Source organism: Rutilus rutilus (genome assembly GCF_951802725.1).
Source record: "Rutilus rutilus genome assembly, chromosome: 24".
Classification (NCBI taxonomy): domain Eukaryota; kingdom Metazoa; phylum Chordata; class Actinopteri; order Cypriniformes; family Leuciscidae; genus Rutilus; species Rutilus rutilus.
This window is the reverse complement of record NC_140228.1, coordinates 22,927,638-22,952,178: the sequence shown is the minus strand read 5'-3', so window position 1 is coordinate 22,952,178 and position 24,541 is coordinate 22,927,638. Positions and strand designations below refer to the sequence as shown.

Genomic DNA, 24,541 nt, shown 5'->3' with positions numbered 1-24,541 from the left:
AGAGCTGACAGCGACATTTCCAATCCTACTATGGTAAAGGCTGGATTATTAATATTCAACACGAGCCAAGCCCTCGCCACTATACATATATAAAACGTTCGCTACTGGAAGGTTATTAAGGAACGTCAACATGGCGTAATTAATATTAACGACCTAAACCTTTTGCCATAGTAGGCTCCGTAATTTCACGAGCTGGCAAAGTGCCTGTAAACAGACCGCAGCGCGTGGCGCATTATGATTGTTTACTTTCTTAACTCACCGTACGATACAGCTTTAATGGCAGACGTACCTAGATCTATAAATTGGTAGACAAAAAATAAAAATATCAATAAAAAAAATTTTTTTTGATCTGAAACATCTCCCATAAACTGTCTGATTGTATATATATATATATATATATATATATAATCAAGATTATCAATGAACACTGGAGAATTATGGGATAGGGACCCTTTCAATTGTATTGTGCATATTATTATTATTATTATCATATTATTAACATTAACATTAATAGTTTTTTTTTCATGTCACTGCTTTTATTGTGTGTGTTGCCAATATTGTATGTTAAAAATCATATGCCAATAAAGCACTTTGAAACTGAATAAAACTGACTGGTGACATCTTGAGTATTATCTGAAGGGTGAACTCTAGATGGCAGTCGGTCCTAATTTTACAATAGGATATAATAATCATTTATACTGTGTTGTACACATTTGTTGTTCCACTGTAGTGATTGTTTATGGTGTATTATTTGTACATAATTCAAAGTTTCACACTTTCAAAACGTTTCTATTCAAATGAATGTCCACAGTGTGGAGACTGTCAGAAATTAACGTGTTTAAAAAAAAAAAAAAAAAAAAATCGATATGTGTCATTCTTCAGTTTTATTTTAGTTAAATACATATTTCATAATAACCTACTACTAAAACGATCTGTTAGAAAAACAATCATTTTACAATCATTTTAATTCAATAATTTATCATCAAAACAACAACCCTCTGTGGTAATATCTGACGTTTAAATGGAGTAATGTAATTGAATTAATCACATATTTTCTTACTATAGCCTACTCTCGTTGTATGAGAAGTAGATACAATAATTATAACAGATTAAATAATGTTAAATAATAGATAATCTATAATTATCATGAAAGTCCAGAAGAAAACTGAAAAGTGAAAGCTACCACTTCAAACGGTGCACATCCAAGGATTCTGCACAATCTCTGAATAAATGATTTCATATTCTATAAAATATGGCAAAATATACAATAAAAGAGAAAGTTAAATACAAATACATGTTATTGTGTGGTTTCAATATTATGTTGTCGGAAATTGTAGGACTCTTGTTTTGAAATGTAGTCGAACGCTTATGTATCAGGAAATAGATTCATGAAATAATTGCGCGAAAAGCACCGAAATGACAGCGCGAGTCAGAATGGCTGAGAATGGCGCACAGGTACATCGGACAAATCAGTTCACATTAAAGCTTTAAGAAAACTTACAATTAAATAATACATTTTAACGCATGTTTAAGTTTAAAACCGGCTAAACGTATAGAAACATGAACTATTCCTGTAAATGCATTGTAATAGGTTAATTCAAATTATCATCATGACAGTTTTCAACAAAATCTTTGTTGGAGTGGAAGTACAAATTGAGGTCCAGACCTTATTCAGACATGTTCATGCATTATGTATGAATGGGGTCGTACAATAGACAGTACTGGAAAGCCACTAGCTATGCATTTTTTTGCTGTAAACACCAATGTTTGTGTTTTTTCCAGTTGGTAAGCAGACTTGAGGGGCGACCGTCATTGAGGGACATTGAACCCAATATATTTCCTGTCGACAGCGGTCCACGTCAAGGTGCAGTGAAATCAAACTCACCCTTCATGTATTGAATGTGAATTTGAATTTGAATTGAATTATCCATAGCATACAAGTTATTGGAATTTCATTAGTACAAAACTAGTTAAATTAAACAAACATACATTAATTACATCAGTACTTTTGACTAATATGATAATATTAGACATGTTTGTTCTCATCATCAAATGTCCACAGCATTGGTTTAACTAACATAAAAATAAATATTGAAATCAAAACTTCAGATCGGTTAGATCTTTCTGCGAAGTGAAGTGTTCTTCCACGGTCATGATCTATAAAATGAAAGCTAAATTAATTATAAATAAGACGTATAAATAAAAAATCTGTAAGTGGCAGTTAAGATGATATGATGTAATTTTTCTGGAAATACGTCATATCATATGTTGTGTGTATGATAACATTTAAGGATAGTTGAACAGGTGTACATAATAAAGTGGCTGGAAAAATGTAAAAACAAAACAAAAAACAGACCAGCCTTAGATTTTCTCCAAATGTTCTTTCTTTTTTTCTCAGCTTATGCAGAGGCAACTGTAAGTAAGCCATTCATACGCATTATAGACCAACTATTTAAAATACTGTTTTTATGTTGGTTCCACATTAATTTGTAGATTCAGTGCAACAATATATTTATGATTACAATTTTAATGTTAGGTGCGATTATTTGAATTGTTTTAATATTTCAACGCTCCAGTCCTAGAGATTAGACGTATTTGTTCACAGCCATCAAAATGTCCACAATATTGTTTTTACATAACTTCAAAAAATAAAATAATAATTTGTTAACAAACAAGTAGCCTATTCATTACTTCATTGAGCTCATTGTTTCTGCATTAAATTATTACATTGTTTAAATTAATACATTTTTAGCTAACTATGACTTTACATATGTACATTTCTGAAATACATAACTTAGACAGTTACCTCTGATAACAGATCACTCTAAAATGTAATATGGACTCATGCACTTTCTGTAAAGCTGCTTTGAAATTATGTGTATTGTGAAAAGCGCTAAACAAAGCAACGTGAATTTAATTTAATTAAAACAATTCTATTGGTGGCAGTTGAAACATTGATTACTGATATCAATTCATGTTTCTGGAATACCTCATATGTTGTCTGCGTGAACATATTTCTGGGTAATACATACTGAAAAATGAATTAATAAAATTTTAATTGAACTTGAATATTTTCTCTTTTCTCAGCTTATTATATAGAGGCAACTAATAAACCATTCATAAGCTAAAGAGGGAGAATATGTTTTTGCTCTTTTTTGTCATTTAATTATTTATTACATAAAAAAAAATTTAAAAGGTGTTCCAGAAACCTTTTTGTAAACAATAATTTTTGCAGTACCATTTGGTGCCACTAGTGATGACATAACACATTTCACCTTCAAATTCAAATGTATCATCCTGTTTGGATGTTTGGATCTCAATTCAAATTCAGCAATTTAATAGAATGCTGCAGTGATGATGTATTTTTGTGGGGCAACCTGGAAGTTAGCATTAAATAGTATAAATAGTAAGCATTATCAATAATAATAAAAAAAAAATATTGCAGAAAATAAGATTTGTGAATAACAAAAGTTTATGATTTTTTACACATTTTTGTTCATCATGATAATCTTCACAGACGAACATAGCTTTTTCAGCTTTTCAGTGAATTCAACTTTTTGAATTTTGAAGCAGAAGTTAGGCTATTAACGAACTACACCATGGTTGCATGTTTTAAACTCACCACTATTAAGCTTCTAAAAACTCTTTTAGTCTTTATTTTTTTTTTAAATTCTTGAAAGTTTGAGATAGAATTGATTGCAACAGCTCGATTATTAACACAAGTCTGTAAAAGTGGACTTGAGTAGTTGAGTTTACCTGTTTGCCGTGATGACGTTTAATGTTCCCGACAAGTCCCATTTAGCCACTTGTTAGCAACTGCCTTTTTCAAGACAATTAAAAATCTATAAAAATCACAAGGAGTTATTACTCGTGTATTTTATGTTGTAGAAAAAATGTGAAAATATCTTAAGCTTGTGTTAACCACAGACCTTATTTCAGACGTTTAAACAAAAACTCATTAAAAACAGCTTAGGTTACGAATATCCCTGGTCCCCTGAGAAGGGGAACAAGATGCTGCGTCTTGGTATTATGGATGTCAAAATGTCTGAAAAACTAAATTTGAATTAAATATTACTAATATTAAAATTATATTTTAATTTAAAAGGTATAATTTCAATTAGGGGGAAAAAAACTTTTGGCTTCGCTCCTGATGCCGCAAGAGGGCATGAGCAAAATATTAGTACACTGCATTAAATTTATTCAAATTTATTATTTTAATTAATTAATTAATTAAATTATAAATTATAATTTATTACATTTATTATTTGCGCACACAATAAATTATATTAAATACATTATATTAATAGAACATTTTATTTAAACAAATTTTGTGCTATTTAAGAGGTCAGAGAGATAGCGACAGGAGAATAAAAAATAACCATGAGCCATTATTACAGGAAGGCTAAAATCAAATAAAACAAATTCTAATGTTGACAGTGCTGAATGTTAATTAGCCATTTTTAAGATGAAACTTAAAAGAACCGTATATATTCAGTCCTCTAATTGTTGATGGGATGGAGAACCATTCCCGTGCAGCTTTAACAAAAAATACAGACTGAATAAATGTACACTTTCTGAGGGGAATAATACAGTCCCCTCTCGCTCCACCCCTTGTGAACCGATGAGCAGTTGTTCTTATGTTATCATACAATTTAAGCCAAATTGTAATTTGATAGCCCTACTTGGTATTGACGCAATGGGGAACGCCATCATCATGACAGGTGTCTGAGGCATGTATAAACAAATGCTAATAATCATTCGCAGACGGCAGTCCATGACGTCACAAGCGGAGCACTCGTGAGTATAAAAGCGCCTAAATTACACGTCATTATCTCTTGTGTTTGTAGTAAAGATGCAGGCAAACCAGAAGTATGACATTGAGACGCAGCGTCTCGTTCCCCTTCTCAGGGAACCAGGGTTACAGACGTAACCTGAAACATTACCTTTTGTAGTGGAACTTTGATGCTGCATTTTTTTAAGCTATGGGGAATCAATACCCACTACACCAAGCTGAGGGAATGCCTTCTTCACTTGGCTGTGAACATGCACAAATGTAGTAGGCAAAGAATAAATTGACTCTACGGATTACTCAGCCGGAGTCAGAAGCGTGTCAATCCCATGGGTGCATACCATGTGATTAAAGTAGTGCTACTCCCTAAGCCAATAGTCCCTAATTCTAGGAAAGATGGCCAAGCTTCTGTGCTTTACAGCAAGGGAAGTCACGGCTGTTCCACATTCCTCCCTCCTTTGCAGGACAGGCCTCTGCCTTAAACAGCCCCAAGAGCAGAGCTTCAGCTATGTCAGGCATATCACACCAGTATTTGACAAGGTTCTTAGGGAGTACCTACTGCGGGGGAGCTTTTACTCAATTTTAACAACCCTAGAGTGATTAGGGGAGATTAGCTCATACCATAACTTGAGTAGAAGCACTTATCCAGGATTAACTTAAGTTAATGGCTAAACTATATAATGCTACAATGGTGAGGAATGCCATCGGCGATCCACCTCTACTCATCAGTTCGTAACACTGATTATCCCTATAGAAGCACCCTACCAAAGGGGAGCATATATCCCTTCTTCAAGACCCAACAACATATAGGGAGGGAGTTAAACAAAACAGATTGCCCATCATTGTTCCATTCACCCTGCTCTACTTTAAGGTGTTCTTGAGCAGCCTAACATAAGGAGCTTGCAAGCTGCTAAAAACCACAGTGACTAACACCTCCCTTCGTATTTGCCACTCATTAAAGGGGGAGCATACATTCTGACCCTTTAAAGGGGCAAGGGGAGGCAAAAGAGAGCGGGACATAATGCAGTTTGCCCGATAACTCTCATCACCCAGGCTTTAAACCACAAGGAAGCCGCAGGGGAGCCTAGGCCCTACTTAAAGACCTCAATTTAACTGGGGGCGAGCAACTCATACCTTGCCTTGTGTCAAGGCTCTCTACCTAAGACCCAGTATATCTTCATCTTTTTGGTCCTGTTTACACCTGGTAGTAAGATGCGCTTTGGTCGATCGGATCACAAGTATAGATGTCGCTAAGTACAGGTGTAAACAGGGTCTAAAACGTTTTGAGCTTGTCCACTTTCAACCATTTCCAGAGGTAGTCGAAAACGCATTCGACTGGATTGCTGTTGTACTGTAAATGCACATGTGTTCGAACAGCCACCAAAAAAAACAGCCTACCGTCGGTTAAAGACCAGACAGGCCTTTACAGACAAGGTTTGAAGATGAAAAACGTACCAAGCACAATGTTCTCTCACCATTTCTAACACGAACTCACAGAGTTAAATGTGGTCTTGAGGCTTTCAGAGCAGATACAAAAGCTGCTGCTCTGTGTATGTTTTTCCGTCGTCTCCGGTCGAGTTCATATGTAATATGCGCAAGCTTCTTTTGTCCACTAGATCGAAAGATCTGAAAAAAATTACCCTCCCCTCGAAGAAATCAGGGACAGGAGTGGTTGAAAGTGGACAAAAGAGACTGATTAAAACACCAGGTGTAAACGGGTATGTGTCTCCCTCGTCTACTTGTAATCCGATCATCCAAAGTGCATCTTAATACCAGGTGTAAACAAGGGCTTTCTTTTACCACTAGAACATAGAATGCAACAGATAACAAGGAGGGACGCACGGAGGCGAGCTTACTCTACTTATTAACATTGGCGAACCAAGGCTATAGTAGAGCACCCATCCAAAGGGGCGCATACATCTCTATTCAAAACCCAACAGAAGTTGGGGAGAGAGGTAAATGAAGTAGAGGGAATCTGTACTGCCCTACATAACTGTGTTCATCCTGCATCAACCCTAAGGGGATAACCTTCAGCCCTCACAGGCCCCCAGAGAGGGATATATCTCCTGAAAGCTGCTGACTGAGACCTAAGCTCTGTAAACTTCTCTACGACTGCCTTGTCAGGAAGACAGAAGAGGTCAGACTGTGAGATCAAAGCTTTGAGGACTTTTTTTCCCCCTTTCTCCTTATCACAGATGCCCCTCCGGTGGCAACTATAGCAACCATAGAACGGCCGACGCACTGGTCGTGTGCATTGTGGCACAGATAGCTAGATTTGTGGCTTGCAGAGTTTTTTTTTTTCACCACGAAGTGCTGATGCTCGACTCATCCCTCAAGAGAGAGTCAAGTAGGGCTTGGCGATATGGCAAAAAAATAATCAAAACATTTTTTTTTTTCAGAACGATTGACCAATTCCCGATTTTGATTTTTTTTTTATGTTTAGCTAGTCAACTTAACACCTACAATATGATTCAAGTAACATTCTCTTTATTAACCATCTAGTTAAAAGTTATAAAAGTTATATTCCAAGTGCACCACACCTGAAGTGATCAGGTGTTATATCTTGTTATATCTTTGCAGAAAATATGCCTGAAATATGAAGGCAAATATAGTACAAACTTTTCTTAAACATATTCTATATACTCAGAAATAATATAAAATAAAAATTGCTTAATATTTCTTAGCCAAAAAGTAAAAGCAATCAATAACACCAGTAAAAGGCTATTATTAACAGCAAATGCTTTGTAAAAACAGAAAATAATAGCAGCTTTCAGCCTGTCACCATCATGCAAGATGAAATATGAAACATACAGTAGTAGTTCTTTACAGGTTTTTGCATTCCATTACGTTATTTTTCCTATTGTTTCTATGTTTGGTGGATGTGCTTGACTGTTGCACCCTTGTCTTATGTCTTTTGCAGCTTCTCACCCATGAAACGACATTCTAAAACTGTGGCGCTCAAGTTAAAAAACTCACTTCTAATAACTTAGCTTTTTTTCTCCATTCCACTCATCAATTGATCAGCTGGCCCAGTCTGTTGTGATTGGTCAACCGCATAGTGTATATCGGAAATTTAACTGCTTTACCATAATGGGGTTTTAGCTTCCGAGGCTTCTTGAACAGCTGTAAACAGTGTTACATCTATGGTAACTATGGTGTCGGTATTGGAAGTTCATGAATTTTTTTGCCCTCGTAGTGAAAAAACAGCGTCTCCTCAACATCAACAATCACTTACCCAACTGTTCTCATTATGCAAATATGTAACATGGTGATGTAGGATATACACGGAAATAATAGCAGGACTGCAAACAAGGTGTTTTCAGGCAAGTGTTTTCTGTTGAAGAGATCAACTATCTTAACTATCTTATTAACTGCTTTGTAACTTTGCAAAACATTTACATGCACAAACAGCTGAACTTCATTTCTGCATCCGCACAGGCGACGTTGTGGAGTTTCATGGCATGGAGGGCGCAGGTAAGACAGAAACCTTGTACCACCTGATCATCCGCTGCATCATGCCAGTGCAGAATGGAGGTCTGGAGGTCGGGGTGGTCTTCATTGACACGGACTACCACTTTGACATGCTGCGCTTAGTGAGCGCTCTGGAGGGACGTTTGGCCGAAGACTTAAAGGAGAGTGACGGCTCTGAAAATGAACCAGAGGAGAGGGTGCGTTCATGTCTGCGCAGGCTGTCTGTAGTGCACTGCAACAGCTCAGTACAGCTCCTCTTAACCCTGCACTACCTCGAAAACACTTTCTCCAGCCAGCCCTCCGTCGGCCTGCTGGTCATCGACAGCATCTCTGCGTTCTACTGGGTGGACAGATTCAGTGGCGGCGAGAGCACTGTTTGTCAGGAGGCTAACCTAAGAAAGTGTTCCGAGTTGCTGGACAGACTCCGCAGAAACTACGGCATCGTGGTTTTCGCCACCACTCATGCCATCATGAGGAACTATGGATCTGATCCAGGGGTGTCAGATGTGCCCTGCTCATCATCATCATTATCATCATCTCACAGGTGGAGGTCAGCTGAAAGCGCTACAGACTTTGACAAGCCCTACCTGTGCAGAGCATGGCAGAGAATAGTAACTCACAGGATGCTGTTCACTAAAAGTCCTGTGTCAAATGACCACAAACAGGTTTTCTCCACAGCATGCACCAGCATAATGACCAAAGGTGTCAAAAGATGCTCATTTCATGTCATGGAAGACGGTATTAAATTTGTATGTGACAAGTGAGCATGTACTGAACCTCTCAGCACAGGACACATGAACTTTTGGGTTGTCACAATTATGAGGGCTACTTGGCGAAAGAAAATTGTCCTAAAAATGTCCACTTATTGTCTGTCAGTGTGTTTAATTATCAGTGCAATACTTTTTCTATTTTCCTTTCTAAACTACTATTAAAGACAAGATTTATATGGACCGTTAATACAGAAAACTACTTTGATTCATGGTTTAGTTTAGTTTAGATTAATGGCTAATGAGGACCTTACTGTACCTTTCTTGAAAAAAAATAAAACATAAATGTTTGCCATTCATTAAGGAATTTTATTTTATGGATGACTTCAATTTAAATTTGCTATTGTTTGCGAAGTGAATCATCACTAGTGTACTAATTGTAAGTGTATGCATTAGATGCATTAGTGTTCGAAAACTGTTATGGATTTGAACAAACCCCTAATTCTTAAAGGGATACTCCACTTTTTTTGGAAATAGGCTCATTTTACAACTCCCCCAGAGTTAAACAGTTGAGTTTTACTATTTTTGAATCCATTCAGCCGAACTCTGGGTCTGGCGTTACCACTTTTAGCATAGCTTAGCATAGATCATTGAATCGGACAAGACCATTAGCATCTCTCTCAAAAAAATGACGAAAAAGTTTCGATTTTTTTCCAATTTAAAACTTGACTCTTCTGTAGTTACATCGTGTACTAAGACCGACGGAAAATGTAAAGTTGCGATTTTCTAGGCTGATATGGCTAGGAACTATACTCTCATTCCTGCGTAATAATCAAGAAACTTTGCTGTCGTACCATGGGTATAGCAGGCGTAATGATATGACGCAGCGCCTTCATTTTTTTGAGAGAGATGCTAATGGTCTTGTCCGATTCAATGATCTATGCTAAGCTATGCTAAAAGTGGTACCGCCAGACCCGGGGTTCGGCTGAATGGATTCGAAAACGGTAAAACTCAACTGTTTAACTCTGGGGGAGTTGTAAAATGTGCCTATTTCCAAAAAAGTGGAGTATCCCTTTAAAGTCGGCATAAAATTGAAGTTGCAATAGTCTTTTCTTCTCTATTGACAGCTTCTTGGACAAGTGAAACAGCTTCTTCTAAAAAATGTTGGGCGGGACTTGATTTTGTTCATTAGAATTGATTGGATTGTTGAATCTTGGTTTGCTATTGCTGTCTCGTGTGAGTGACAGTTTGCTGGACGTTATTTTCCCGCCCTTGTGCCAGTAAACGCGTCATCAGAGAAAAGAACAGATGAAGCTGCAAGGGGAGGGGAAGTTATTTGATTAAAGACTACGAGAACACAAGAATGTAAAAAAAAATTAATAAAAATAATGATGCACACAGATAAACAATTTACAATAAATACTGCAATATTCCTTTAAGAAGAAGAATTGTCAATTTTGATTGTTAAACTTTGTGGGCCTTTTCTATGAATATCTCAAATCATGCAGCTTCCAAGCAGCCATTCAGAAACCACCCTAGCAACCCAATTTAGTTACAAAATGCTGCATAGCAACACCCTGGTTTACACCTGGTATTAAGATCAGATCACAAGTGGACTATACTAAATACAGGTGTAAGCAGGGTCTAAAACGTTTTAAGCTTGTCCGCTTTCGACCACTTCCAGAGGTAGTCAAAAACCCATTTGACGCATCCATACTGGCGTAATGTAGACGCTCATGTGGTCGAATGCATTTGGACAGCCAAAAAAAGACCTCCAACTTTCCGCCTACTGACTTAATGTGTTAATATTATGGGACTTGTCTTGCGCTAGCCAGGCGGGATTTGAACTTTGCCAGTTGAAGACCTAAATTTGGTTTTAAGATGAAAAACGTACCAAAAACAATGGTGTTCATTTCATTCTTGATTTCTAACACGTACTCACAGCATTCGAAGCAGACCCTCCCCTTGAATAAAGCAGGACAGAAGTGGTTGAAAGTGGACAAAAGAGGCATAAACGGGAATGTGTCTCCCTTGTCTACTTGTGATCCGATTGACCAAAAACAGGGCCTTAAAGGGTTAGTTCACCCAGAAATGAAAATTCTGTGAGTAATCACTCACCCTCATGTGGTTCCAACCCCGTAAGACTTTCGTTCATCATCGGAACACAAATTAAGATATTTCTGATGAAATCTGAGAGCTGGCTCACTCCTTTAGGCTTCTAGGCAATTTCATTCTGCCGGTCCAGAAAAGTTAGTAAAAACATTGTTAAAATAGTCCAAGTGACTACAGTGGCTCAACCTTAAGTTTATCAAGCGACGAAAATACTTTTTGTGCAAAAAAACCCCAAAAAACCCCCCGACTTTATTCAACTATTCATTTAATGTCATTCTATGATCTTTGTTGTAGATTAAACATGGGCTACTTTCCTACCAATTATGAGACAAGTATCTCATTTAACTGAGGCCATGTACATCCTCTCATTACCCAGTGCATTAAAAAGAAGTCTCTGAACCGAGCGAATACCACACAATTTACATTTAGCTTTAGCACTTCATCAGCTAACAAAAAAAGAATAATGAGGCCAGAAATGGGTTGTTTTTCACTTAGAAAAAACTGAGGAGAAACACTTTATTCAGAATCAAAGTTGACATAAATAGAGAATAGGTTGACTATTGACTATGTTTCTGTAATGTTTTAATACTGTGCAAAAGCAAAGGGCCTGATTGCTGTTTTTTTCTGCAGTTTTTGCTGACTTAAGTTGACTAAGTGTAATTAAAGTCTGCATGAAACAGAAGTTATGGTCGTCTTTTCTTTCCTATTGTGACATCCAAGTGAAACAGCTTTTTGAACAAGAAAAATGTGATGCGAGACTTGATTTTATCCTTCAAGAATTGATTGTATTGTTGTCTTTGGCTATTGCCATTCATTTAATAGCCCTGCCCCTTTCCATATTTTGCTATATTCCATATGTTTCGGTTTATTTTCGGCAGCAACCCCCAAAGTCATTATTTATCCTAAATAGTGGTAAGTTTTTTTATTTTTTTAGTCTACAACCCAAATGCGCAAAACAAGGTTCTGGTTTTCATTTGTGAAGTTATTGAAAATGTTGTGAAGTTTTTAAGGACTTATTTAGATAGATAGTGTAGTTATCGTTCTTTTACTTTATTGTTTACGTTTTTAAATTACATTTTAGGGGCAGAACATGTTAATCTATAAAGATTCAGTGTCGTAAATGTACCGCTTAAAAATCCCTGAAGTGTTTGTTACTGAAAATAATAAATTGTATTACTTGTTAAACCAGTCCCATGCGCTAGGTCTCTCACACACACAGCATGGATCATTCAGTGAGCGGGAAAGAGGAAACGTGTTGAAGCAGAGCGATGAAAGCATCAGTGAGACACTGTCTTTCAAACACTGGTGCTTCTTTCAGGCAAAGGAGCTCATTTCCTCTTGCACCTGCACCGCTTTGGACATCTTCCCTAGAATCCTTGACCTTTAATGAGCCTCTTTTTTTATTAGGAGAACAGAACATGTACTTATAAAACACTGCTTTTATGTATTTTATTCCTTTATCCTGAGTTTTATTTTCTGTAGTTCAACGAAAGTTTAAACTTTGAGTACAAACGATCATCTGATTTGTAAATGGAATACTGTTCATATATCTGTTGAATTTGTCTGCATTGCTGCTAAGAATATTCTTTAATTACAATGAAAGTATAAACTGCCAGCATGCATGGAATAGCTTATGTTCATTATAAAAGAGAAAAAGCTGACCTGGAAATAAGTGTGTTTATGATTATTACTGCATTTACATTACCAAGTCAAAATAAATATGTGGAATCTGCATTGTCTTGTTGTTTTTTTCCTTTCCCCATTAATTTTATTTTATTTTATTTATCTTATGTTATTATTTACTTACAGTATGCCTTTAGAATAGTGTATAGCACATGTAGTGTAATAGTGGGTGATACAGAGTAAAGGAAATTAGAAAAATACAGCCTCTATGTCAAAGTCAAGAATGCAGCTGTAATTTAAAGCAATTTACACAATATATGTAGCCTATAAACAAATAGAAAGTACAGGATTTACTTTAAAAAAAAAACAACAACAAAAAACATTAGTTCTAACATTTGGTATTTTGTGATGTTCTAAAATGCATAATTTTCAGGCATTTAAGAAATGTCAATTTAGAACTGAAAATATTTGTTTTTGCGATAGGAAATGATCAAAGGGTCTGAGTGAAGTAATACTGCCTTTTCTATGCTGATAGGCGACATGGACTCGATCCAGCTCAATTTCCAGAATCTACTTCCGCGTTTTGCCGCCCACCGCTGACGACTGAGAAGACTTTTTACCTTGAGTATGTCCTAGTGTATCACTCCGCAGGGTCAGTGAGACTTTTTAAAAATACCTCCAAGCAGTTTATAACAGAAATAACGTACATGTTTTGCACACCACACCTCATATATTCGGTTTATAGATGTTCTGTACGAGTTGTGCGCAGTTTAAAACGGCAACACTGTCTTAAACGTTAAAGTGGGTCTATTTGTCCGTTGCCGTGACAGGCAGTGTTTCGGTCTCTCTTAAACATGGCCACCATGATGGAGTAAACGCTACAACTTTAAAATTCATATAATCGAGGAAAACTATGCTTCTTTCACCCAAATGAGGAATGTTTCGACCTGAAATATCGTACCAAACGCTTAATCCACATGAGAGCTTTGGGAAAAGTTTCTTTTTGGATTACATTCTGAATTAAGTTGGCTGGAAGCTGGAAAGGAAAAAAGAATTGCATCAATTCCGTAAGCATTCGCTACTCTTTCATCATTACATACGCTTTCTGCCGTGATTATTTGTTTATATGTTAATGATTATAGTTGTGTTTGGGTAAAATGCGCGCTATTTTGATGTTTGAAGTGAAAAAACAAGTGTTGTTTTGGTTTGCATTTGAAAGTGGCGATAGTTACAGCCTGTGTGAGTGTGAACTGTGAGAAGAGTAACATTGAAACATTCTAATGACAGATTGTTATAAAGTCTGAGCGCGCATATATCAATCCGCGGCTTTACGTCTTTAATTTGATTGAGGTCTTTAACTAATGACATAACTCCCTCGCCATTAGAATACACGAAAGTATTACATTTCATACGGGACATTAAAGGACAACGAGGAAGTAACGTGAAAAATTTCTATCTGGGTTATAAAATAAGTTTGTATGTCGATGTTAGTTTCAGTTGAGCAAAGTGTGGACGACGTTGTTTAGTAAACGTCACACCGACGTTTGGTGGCACAAAGTTGTTTTGTTTTCACATGGGTCCAGCCATCTTACTCGAGTCAAGATAAGAGCTGCTAAACTAACTAGTTTCCTTCAATCCAGGCTAATTTATCCCCAGGGTTAACCTGCTGCTTTAACATGTTGATTGTATAACTGGGGATTCTAACTTCCTTAGTTGTGCCAGCTTTTATCAAGTTAGTACGAAGTACTATATGCTTTTCCTGCTGTACAGGGTTAGTTGACATGACATGTCACGCAGTGACAGATCAGTGTGACGTGTTATACGGCGTCTACAACCATTATTTTCTAATTCGTGTGCAATTCTTTTAAATAGTTTTTATGAGCTTGTAAGGGACTACGTGGGATATTTTTCGTTCTTTCTTTTAAATCTGTTTTGTCTCACTACAGGAATATTTAAGTGAACAGCTAAATTATTATAAAATAAATGTGAAAAATGTAAAAGTATTGTTAAAAGTTAGCATTTTAAATACACTATATACATATGTATATGTATATGTATGTATATATATGTATATGTTCATATAGGCTAGTTAATGTATTGTATTGCATTGTAAATAATGTTGTATTGTCATCCACCCAAAGACACTTAAAGGGATAGTTAACCCAAAAAGGAACATTTTCCCGTGATTTACTCACCATCAAGCGATCCTATGTGTATATCTTTCAGATGAACACATTCGGAATTATATATATATATATAAAAAAAAAAAATCATTGCTTTTCCAAGCTTTATAATGGTAGTGAATGGCAGTTCTGATTTTGAAGTCCAAAAAGTGGATCCATCCGTCCGTCATAAAAGTAATCCATACGGCTCCAGGAGGTTAATAAAGGCCTTCTGAAGCAAAGCGATGGGGGTTTGTAAGAAAAATATCCATATTTAAAAACAAAATAACTAGCTTCTGGCAGACGGCCTACGCAAGTCGTCTTAGGCCAAAAGAGTAACCCCTGATGCCATGTAGGAGTAGCATAGGCTCTGATGCGTCTCCCGGTTCAAATAAATAAGGCTGGGCAACACACTTTTAAAAATTTCTCGTTTTAGACATCTAGGCTAATTCGTGACTGGTGTCTTGTTTCGCTCTTTCCTCTGCGCTTCCACATTCGTCAATTACGTTGTGCGTTAGGTCAGGGGTTACTCTTTCGTCGTAAATCGATGAGTACGGCCGTCGGAAGCTAGTTATCATAGCTAATAAAGTTTTAAATATGGATATTTTCTTTCTCAAACACATCGCTTCGCTTCAGAAGGCCTTTATTAACCCCCTGGAGCCGTGTGGAGTTATTTTATGACGGATGGATGCACTTTTTTTGGACTTCAAAATGTCGTCCTCCATTCACTGCATTTATAAAGCTTGGAAGAGCCAGGACATTTTTTAATATAAGTCTGATTGTATTCGTCTGAAAGAAGAAAGTCATATATACCGAGGATGGCTTGAGGGTGAGTAAACATGACGATATAAAAAAAAAAAATCATATATTTAACAGTTTTGTTCCTAAAGTGTTTGGAGTGCCGTGATGTGACCAAGACAACACACCACATACTAACATATTCCATTAACAAACAACCAGAGTTCTACTGAACCCTTAGACCGTGTCCACCAAAACAAACGCCTTTCAGTTTTCTGCTGAAAACGCCTAGCTGTGAGCGCTTTGTTGGTCGGTGTGGTATTAGTCCCGCCCCTCCTCCACTGTGATTGGACGGTTGAGTAAAAAGTGATAGTGATGAGCGCTGCGTTTTACCCAAAGTTGAACATTCTTCAACTCTCGGCGACCTGTAAAAAACGGCGAACGCTCAGCGCTTCGGCGTGAAAAAAAAACGTTCAGCGCCTCATTACACTCATGCCGTTTTAAAAACGCGGCGCTCCCATTGAAAACAATTGTAAAAATACGACAGCCGCATGAAAAAAAGCCTTGGTCGACACACAGCCTTAGGGGACATGGTGGTGGAAAAATAACAAGTCAGTGCTTTTGAGTTCTCTAGCAAATGTTTTGCGTTCCTCTGAGAAACTTTGCATCCGCTCGCAAAACCTTCGTGTTCCCTCACAAAAACTTTCGTTTTCGCTCTCGCAAATCTTTTGTGTTCTTTGCGAGACGCGGGGGAACGCGGTTTCTAGGGGGAACGCAAAAGCATAGCCAAATAATTTTTCCTCCCATCTCATTTTATTTTTCTTCACCATGTTGTCCCTTTAGGGGCTACATAGAGTCCCGACTGTGAACACGGGACATTTTGCTAAATCTATCATGTTGAAACATGACTTTAGAGTAAACAAACAGATGGGCAAGAAGAAATAGCCATAATAGTGTTTGGACTGGTTTTAACAGAAAATTAGCTGAATATAAAGAAAAAAGGTTCTTCCGAGCAGATTCAATCACTCGCGCCACAGGAAAACTGACAAGATAATCTGTAGAGCCATCAAGATAATCGGGACTTTTCCTAGGATTGTCGGAAGGGGAGAATCGGGCTCAAAATCAGCCTGATTGATTATCTTGTAGTGTGTGGGTGCCTAATATGTAATAGCATACACTGTGAAAAAAGAAAAAGTAATTTTAAAGAAAAAATATCACAGCTGTGGTTACCAGAAAAAAATGGACAAATATTTGACTATTTAAAATTGTAATTTTAAATTGTAAATAAATAAAACAAATGAACTACTAAATCTGTCTTGTAACTAACATATACTAAAAGCCACCATAACAAAACGGGGTAAAGAGAAAGCCCATGAAGTCGCTGTTCCACAAGCTGAGGTAAATACAAGGTGCATACAGTGTCATGCACACATACAAAACACCATCATGATAACACATAATAATGCAATAAACATTAAACAACATAAGATGTAACAGAAAACCCCACACAACTGATAGAGAAATAAATCTAAGTAGCAAAGTTAAGTGTGAGGTGTCACAGGGAATTCTGGGAATGTCAGTTCATTATAAAATAATTTCAACTTCCAAAACCGTTACATTTAACAGTATTTCAAATGAGTAATTACATGAAGTTTAAGCTTAGATATATTACAGTTTCCCATTATATAGTAAGGGAACCAATGAACAGTTTTTTTTTTTACTGTATATATTTTTTTTAAAGTTAAAATTTGTCTTTTTTTTACAGTGTTTTCTGCAGTATATATATATACTGTGCACAGTTTTCACATTTTCTGTATGAAGGGAATGACTAGCCTACACATTTTGGCAGAGCACAATATGCACACACTGTATGACAGAATGCACATTTCATTTCCAGTGTGATTTAATTCACTCATTATTTGACTAGACTACTGACAGTTAAGACCTATTTACACACAACATTACAAACTAGCCACTTTTTTATTTTTAAAAATGATAAATCGGCACTACTTGCTACCATATGCAAACTGATTATTGACATATAAATAAAATACATTGAAATTTAAATAGTAGAAAATATATTAGGCAGTATTGATAGTTTGCATAGTATTTAGTAAGCTTTCTCAATTCTGAACGTTGCCTTTCCGCTGCTTGTGCAGCTCTGCTGAATGATTCTCATAATAGTAGGAGACCAATTTTCACTTTAAGTGGTTTAATGAGACACATGAGAATTGGTTGAGTTCAGCTGCATCGATGGCAGCCTCTCCAGAGGAGTTCAGATCAGACCTATTCATCACTGCTCGACCTTGCACAGAATCTGCTCGCATACATACACTCTGTTTAAGTAAACGGACTGGAAAGCAAAAGTTGCAAACAACCACCCAGTTTTTGTTCTTAAGTTACTGCTAAATTCAATGTCACATGTCAAAGTGGGAATGACGGTCTTCTGCAGTGATACAGCCAGTGTTGTTTTCATAAACAAGTCCCACGGTACCTGGATGTTGTCTGGTGTTACATGCGTTCAGTGATCATTGACACCGAAAGCCCTCGGTTTGGGCTACTTAATGTCCAGTCCCTTTGCTGTTGAGTTTCAAGTTGCTATTTCGTCACATTCGTCTCAGTGAGAAGTTACCGAGACTAGTATCTGGTGAAGGATTGCCTTGCCCTAGCGTGCTCAGTTTACTGTCATCTAGCAGTGATACCTGGAAACCAAGTCTGAATTCAGTAGAGCAGTGTTTGATGTGGCAGGATTTCTGTCACTGATTCTTATGGTGTATTCCAACAATGCTGGTCTTTATTTAAATCTGTAGTAGTCAAGCATTATTTTAATATGAAGTCTTTAATGTAGCTGGTTTGCTTTATAAATATTGACAAAAAAAAAGATTTTTGACTCAACTGTGTTCAGTATAATTTATGACTTTATTTGTGGGTATTTGTGCTGACTGCTCACTGATAAGTGAGTTCTGCTCTTCCGTAAGTTCTGATAAGATAAAGTCCATAATCTGATTGTGAATGTATAAACATACGTGCGTGTGATAGAAGTTTTGTCCTCCTTATGTCACCCTATAACTGTCTTGTACATGGATCTGATTTATGGACTAAAACAGCAAGAGCATGTCATATCATTAACACTGAAATCATCTTCAATAGTATAGCTGCAAGATATGGACGTTCATGTTACATGTTTTTAGTGTGGAAAGATCACTTGCTAACCTTTTGTGTGTAAAGTTATATTTTCTTTTTACCATGACAGCGTAAACCCTGTAATGCTGTTAAACACAGTTAAAAAAAAATTGCAGCACAAATAATTATATGTATTTTTAGTTTTAAGAGAGGAGTTAATTTAAGTGCCCCCTCCCCCCAAATGTAAGCTTTTAAGCTTTTAAAGGTGACATATTATGGCACTTTTCACAAGATGTAATATAAATCCACGGTGTCCGCAGAATGTGTCTGTAAAATTTCAGCTCAAAATACCCCCTCAGGAAGAGGTTGCAACTTTTAGACTGCATCTGGACGTTTCTGAATGGTTAGTGGATACTATGTAGGCTAGTTGTTGTGGAGTTACATTGATTCATCTCATCGACTTGCATGTACCGTCATGTTTTACACAATTATTTGTGTAAAACACACATCTTTTACACAAGTTGACACAGTTCCCTGAGGTCTTTATAAGACAATTGTGACCTTTTTTTGGTTCAAAATGAGGATGAAGCCTGAGCGAGAGATTGCATGCTTTGCTCGAACCTTTGCCATTGGGTTAGAAGTGGTTACACTATTGTCGTTTGCGAAAACCAAATGTCGGCGCCATGGTTGGAAACGTGCAGATTAAGGGGCGGTAATATTATAATAAGATCCCCTTCCTACGTCGGAAGGGGAGCAAAATCTGATCGGCCTATTTTTTTGCTCATGCAGAGAAAGGCTTAACAGAACAAAGTTACTGGGTATTACTTTTCACGTTTTCTGGGTTGGTAGATACACCGGGGACCGGATTATAGCACTTAAACACGGAAAAATTCAGATTTTCCTGATATGTCCCCTTCAAAATATAACATTTCTGCCTTTGTTCCCCCTAAAACAGGGGTCAGGGAACCTTTTTTGACCAAAGAGACATATTTTATGTATATGCATATGTATGTGTGTGTATGTATGTGTATGTATGTATGTGTATGTATGTGTATGTGTATGTATGTATGTATGTTATGTATGTATGTGTGTGTGTATATATAAATTATAGTGACTTTATTAGGTTCATAGATTAATAAAATGGTGGTTGTTTTTAACCCATGTATAATAAATAAGGTTATGATACCCAAAATTGTAGATACCAGTGAAATTTAACAGTTCTTGATTCCAATTTTGATTCCACAGCTAAAACTACTAATAGAAATGTCAAAGATAATTAAAGACAAGTAAACAGTCATTAATAAAAAAATAAAGAACAAATAAATAATTAAACTAAAAGCAATAACACAAATAAATAAATACACTAAAACAAAGATACACATGTCATAATCAGTGCTTTTAAGTTTTTCAGGTTGTTCTAACAGTAGTTCTCAGGTACAGAAAGTGAATAAAGTTATCAAATGTAAAATAACACTGCAAATAATCTTCACTGTACTAATTAAATAAAGATTAATCCTTATTAAAGTTACAAAAACGTTATTCAGTGAAGAGCAGGGAATTATTTCTTTGTCTTTTGTAGTTTGATCAAGAGCAGAAATATTAGGCTGCTGTCACTTTAAGACATAATGCACTGATCCATTATGATACGGTCTTTCTCTACTGCTTACTTTAGCCATAACTGACTATGTTTACTCGCAAAGGCGGGCATTTTGAGATAAATTTGTGTGAATTTGTCCATTAAATGCAGGGAGACATGAAAGAGAATTACATTTATTATTTGCACTCTGATTAGGGCTGCACGATTAATCACAATTAACATGACATCGCACTTAAACCGTTTTGGCTTGCAATTATGAAATCGCTAAGGCTGCAATTATTTTTTTTATGCACAACTCGTCAGTGAAGAGCGGCTCTGTGATCAGTAGTAAATGCTGCTCCATCTGACAGCACTGCGAGTTTGAGTCGCTTATAACGTGCATTTGAAAAAGCAACGTGCTTCAAACATCTTTCCAAACATGAAGCATTTATGAACCTCTTGTCCAACAAAAGACAACATTTAATAACGTTTTTACTCCAAACTCACTTCGTAACGACAGTTGAGCATCCTTCTGTGAGATGATGTGGCTTCTTCTCACACAAAAATAAGGCAGTCGTGTGTTTATTAGTCATGTTTAATCAATCAAAGCGTTTTTTCAGCTACAGATATTATGATGCCCATAGGGATTTCCTGGAACGACAGGGCATACTTCTGCAGGGCATACTTGGAGTTTCTGCGCAAGAGCGCCCTCTGATCACAGAGTGACTACTGATCATAGAGCCGTACTTCACTGACAAGCTGTGGACAGCCTTTGCCAAATCGAGTGCGGTTTAATTTCGATTAATCGCGCAGCCTAAAGGGATTGAGACGCATATGTCCCACAAAACTTACACAGAGTTCTCTTTCACTTGAATTCATAAATTGGCAAGGCTTGAAAAAGCGTGCAAATTATAAACTTTCTTGACCATGCAGGACTGGTCTGATCGGGACAGTAATAGTTCCTTCGACTGTCACACTGAAAGCCATGTTAAGCACCGAATGAATGACAGGGTCCACAATGTCGCGCAAGGTAAATAAGAGGATGACATTTTGTGGAGAAGACTTGTAATAAGATTAACATCAATCAGATATTATGTTCAATTTTTGCAGAAAAAAGATAAATTTGTGTCTTGAGAATCGTTATCGAATCGACCACGTTTAAAAAAAAACGCACACAGTGCTTACATCTACTGTTTTTGTGAATACTCGACATATTGCCATTTTGACATATTGCTGTGTGTGTATGTGGCCTTTTATGTACGCAACCGAAGACAAAGGCTAATGCTTGTACTTGTTCCACTCGGAGTGCACACAGAAAGCATCCTGTCAGTAGCGGATTCAGTTTTGTGGCTTATTGCGCTTTTAATATTTCTTTTTAATACCAAGCACATCCCTCGCTTTTCTTTCTCATTCATTCATATTTCGTTATTAATAACTTCAATCAGTATCATCAACTGAAAGCTGCATGGATTACCATAAATATAACACATTTATAAGACATAAAATGTCTCTACGGCAAAAGTGAAATATATATATATATATATATATATATATATATATATATATATATATTTTTTTTTTTTTTTTATATATATATATATATATATACTTGTACATTTCTGCTGCTGTTCCCTGCTAAATATTGTTTTCACCATTACCACAAACAGGCTACTAAGCTGAGTGCAGGAACGCTCTAGATTACCATAGAAACGTAAGCGCTTTGCTGTTGATTGCTGTCATGGCAGTTGAGACCTGGCGAGCCTTAGGTTCCTGACTGCTGCTCTAAAAAGAGCACCATTCACATCCATTCTAACTGCCTTACTGTAACCTGTCCAAAAAAAGAAAGAAAAGATATGTCATTAAAACCATGCACTCCGATTGACTTGTATGAGGCATAGCCTAACTTATGAAATCGCTCATACCTCCTCAGATCACATAATTTTGTGGACAATTAATAGAAATGCTCACTCTTTCTAAAGAAATGTGACGTAAACTTGTTTTATCAACATTTTTCTAAATGCGTAAGCCTTGGGACTTAAAAGCCTTAATGGAGTTGTTTTGTGCATTCCTGTGATCATAAAAAAATGTAATTGGTGCAACTGAATAGTAATGTGTTCTCTTTTTATGTGTAATGTTAAATAGAATACCAGTTTGATTCAGCATGATTGATGTGGACTCCTGACACAAATTAATAAATTACTGTCACTGCAGTAATTTTATCGTAAAACATAGGTCAAATATTGATGCTGTAGTCAGAGGTTATTGGCCCGGCACGCTGTTAGCCCTGGCTCGCACTGCCCTGACAGTGGAAAAGCGGCTAATATTGGTCGATCTCTAATTTGCATTTATTTTAATAAAAACAAGACAGGCATTCTGCCTGACATCACATTGTGTTTTATGTAAGAATTTGTTTTATGGGTAGTAAATTACTTTTTGAAAAAGCCTGCTATAAGCCTGCAACATTAATATCAAGAGAAAAAGTTCAACTTTTAGAGCAAACAGGGGTTACATTAATGAGAAGTGATGAGATGCATTGTGAATTCTAGAAATGAGGATAAGGCCAGGTTTTGTGTTTTGTAGTTGTGAGTTGGACTGTTGAACACATTTGCTTGTTTCTGATGTTTCTGAAGTGTTTTTGTATGTTAAAATTATGATTTTTTTTTTCTTTGGTAATGACACATAACTCACATGATTTTAAGTAGGGCACAATATATTTAGTATCAATATCACAAAGTGCACATCCGCGATAGTCACATCGCAGGATGTGCAATGTCACGTATAGGGATCGTAGTTGATCCGTTCGAACCAGGCATCACAGTTCGAAACGCATGTGATTCTTGGGTTAATTGCAAAGTTCAACCATCAAGTGAAAGTTGATCATTTGCACGTGTTTTAGGGCCGTAAGTTTAAACATTCATGAGATTTTTAAACCATTTGAGTGTAAGAAGACGCGAAAGCTGGTTTCTGTGCGCACACACAGAGCAGCACAGACAGAGCAGCGCAGACAGAGCAGCGCAGACAGAGCAGCGCAGACAGGACGCGAACGCCAAATTCCGTTCTCTTTCACGTCTATTTGAGCTTGAACGGACACACAGATGCAAAATTGTCACAATGCCCATCTTGACGAGTATCCTCGTAAACCCAGTCGCTTATGGCTTACGTGAATTTAAACAACTGAGAAAGAAAACGGATGCGTATCATTATATTGGATTTGATTTTGGTCGTAAAGTGACAACAGCCTAATATTCCTTTTTTTTTTGTGTTTTTTTTTCTATGCAGATTCACTACCCTACAATATCCCCCCAATCATTCTAGAATGAGTAATTCTTTCCAAATAGATTTAAAGTCATCAGGGGATTAATATGTAATCTGCATCTAAAAAAAAAAAACAGGAATATTAGGCTGCTGTCACTTTACGACCAAACTATTTTTTATATCGTAATTGCAGAAAAACAAAATATTGAGCCCCCCTAATTTGAAGCAATCTAATTTGTAGTAGGGAATCTTTAACATTTTGGTATAGCCTAGATTTTAAAAAGTTTCTAAAGAATACCAATATTAATATATCCAACAAAACTCTGTTGGTCTTATACCTTTAATGACATGTTGTTTAATGAACGCCACAGTAACGGTTTTTGGTTTATTTAGAGTTGGACATATCAGTCAGTCTTTAAAATCTCTAATTTATAACTTGCTAGTGAATCCTTGTGACTGACTCATTAGAAAGATCTGGGTTCATAAGTACTTTTTTTTTTTTTTGCGAGTCAGACATGACTTGTGTTCTTTGTTGTGTGCAGGAAACCTTTGAAAATGAAAGTAAAATGTGAACGGGCATTCAAAACGGTGCATGTCCATTGGCACAGAGCAGAGTGAGCGTTTTCAGTTCATTCCTAATCAAAGGAATGCCTGTGCTGCCTTGCGCATTTTACTTTCGCTTTCGTCCTTGTTTATTTTTTTTATTTGTATAGTGTATTTCACACATTAACCAGTAATTCAGTTTCACATTCCCGTGTTTCATGTCTTGCTCTTGCAGAAGATAAAATCACTCTTCTGAACTTGTACTATCAATTTCAGTTGCTTTGGAATTTCGGGTGAAACTTCTTTTACTTGAAACTTCTCTTTACTCAACGTGCCACGTTTTTAGAATGCCGTGTCATGCGTTAAGGCCTATTTATACTTCTGCGTCGAACTCACACCGTAGCTACGTCGTAGGCTATATGTACGTCGTAGGCGTACCCTG

At 36.7% G+C, this 24,541-nt stretch overlaps 2 protein-coding genes across 7 annotated transcripts in view; both read left to right on the top strand.

The window, feature by feature from the left end:
- Window positions 1-1,382: 1,382 nt before the first annotated feature.
- Window positions 1,383-9,325, top strand: xrcc2 (X-ray repair complementing defective repair in Chinese hamster cells 2). Of its 2 annotated transcripts, XM_084398735.1 has the most exons (3): window positions 1,383-1,455; window positions 1,783-1,864; window positions 8,228-9,325. In XM_084398735.1, the coding sequence occupies exons 1-3, from the start codon at window positions 1,417-1,419 to the stop codon at window positions 9,022-9,024; spliced, it is 918 nt and encodes a 305-aa protein (XP_084254861.1). In that variant the 5' UTR covers window positions 1,383-1,416; the 3' UTR covers window positions 9,025-9,325. The 2 variants fall into 2 exon arrangements, with proteins under 2 accessions (XP_084254861.1, XP_084254862.1); XM_084398736.1 differs by lacking the exons at window positions 1,383-1,455; window positions 1,783-1,864 and adding an exon at window positions 7,986-8,112.
- A 4,062-nt stretch (window positions 9,326-13,387) lies between these two features.
- The window catches only part of kmt2ca (lysine (K)-specific methyltransferase 2Ca), a 144,579-nt gene continuing 133,425 nt past the window's right edge, over window positions 13,388-24,541 (top strand). For all 5 annotated transcript variants that reach the window (XM_084399083.1, XM_084399082.1, XM_084399080.1 and 2 more), the window contains exon 1: window positions 13,388-13,769. The gene's annotated coding sequence lies outside the window, so the exon portion shown is untranslated. The remainder of the gene's footprint in view (window positions 13,770-24,541) is intronic.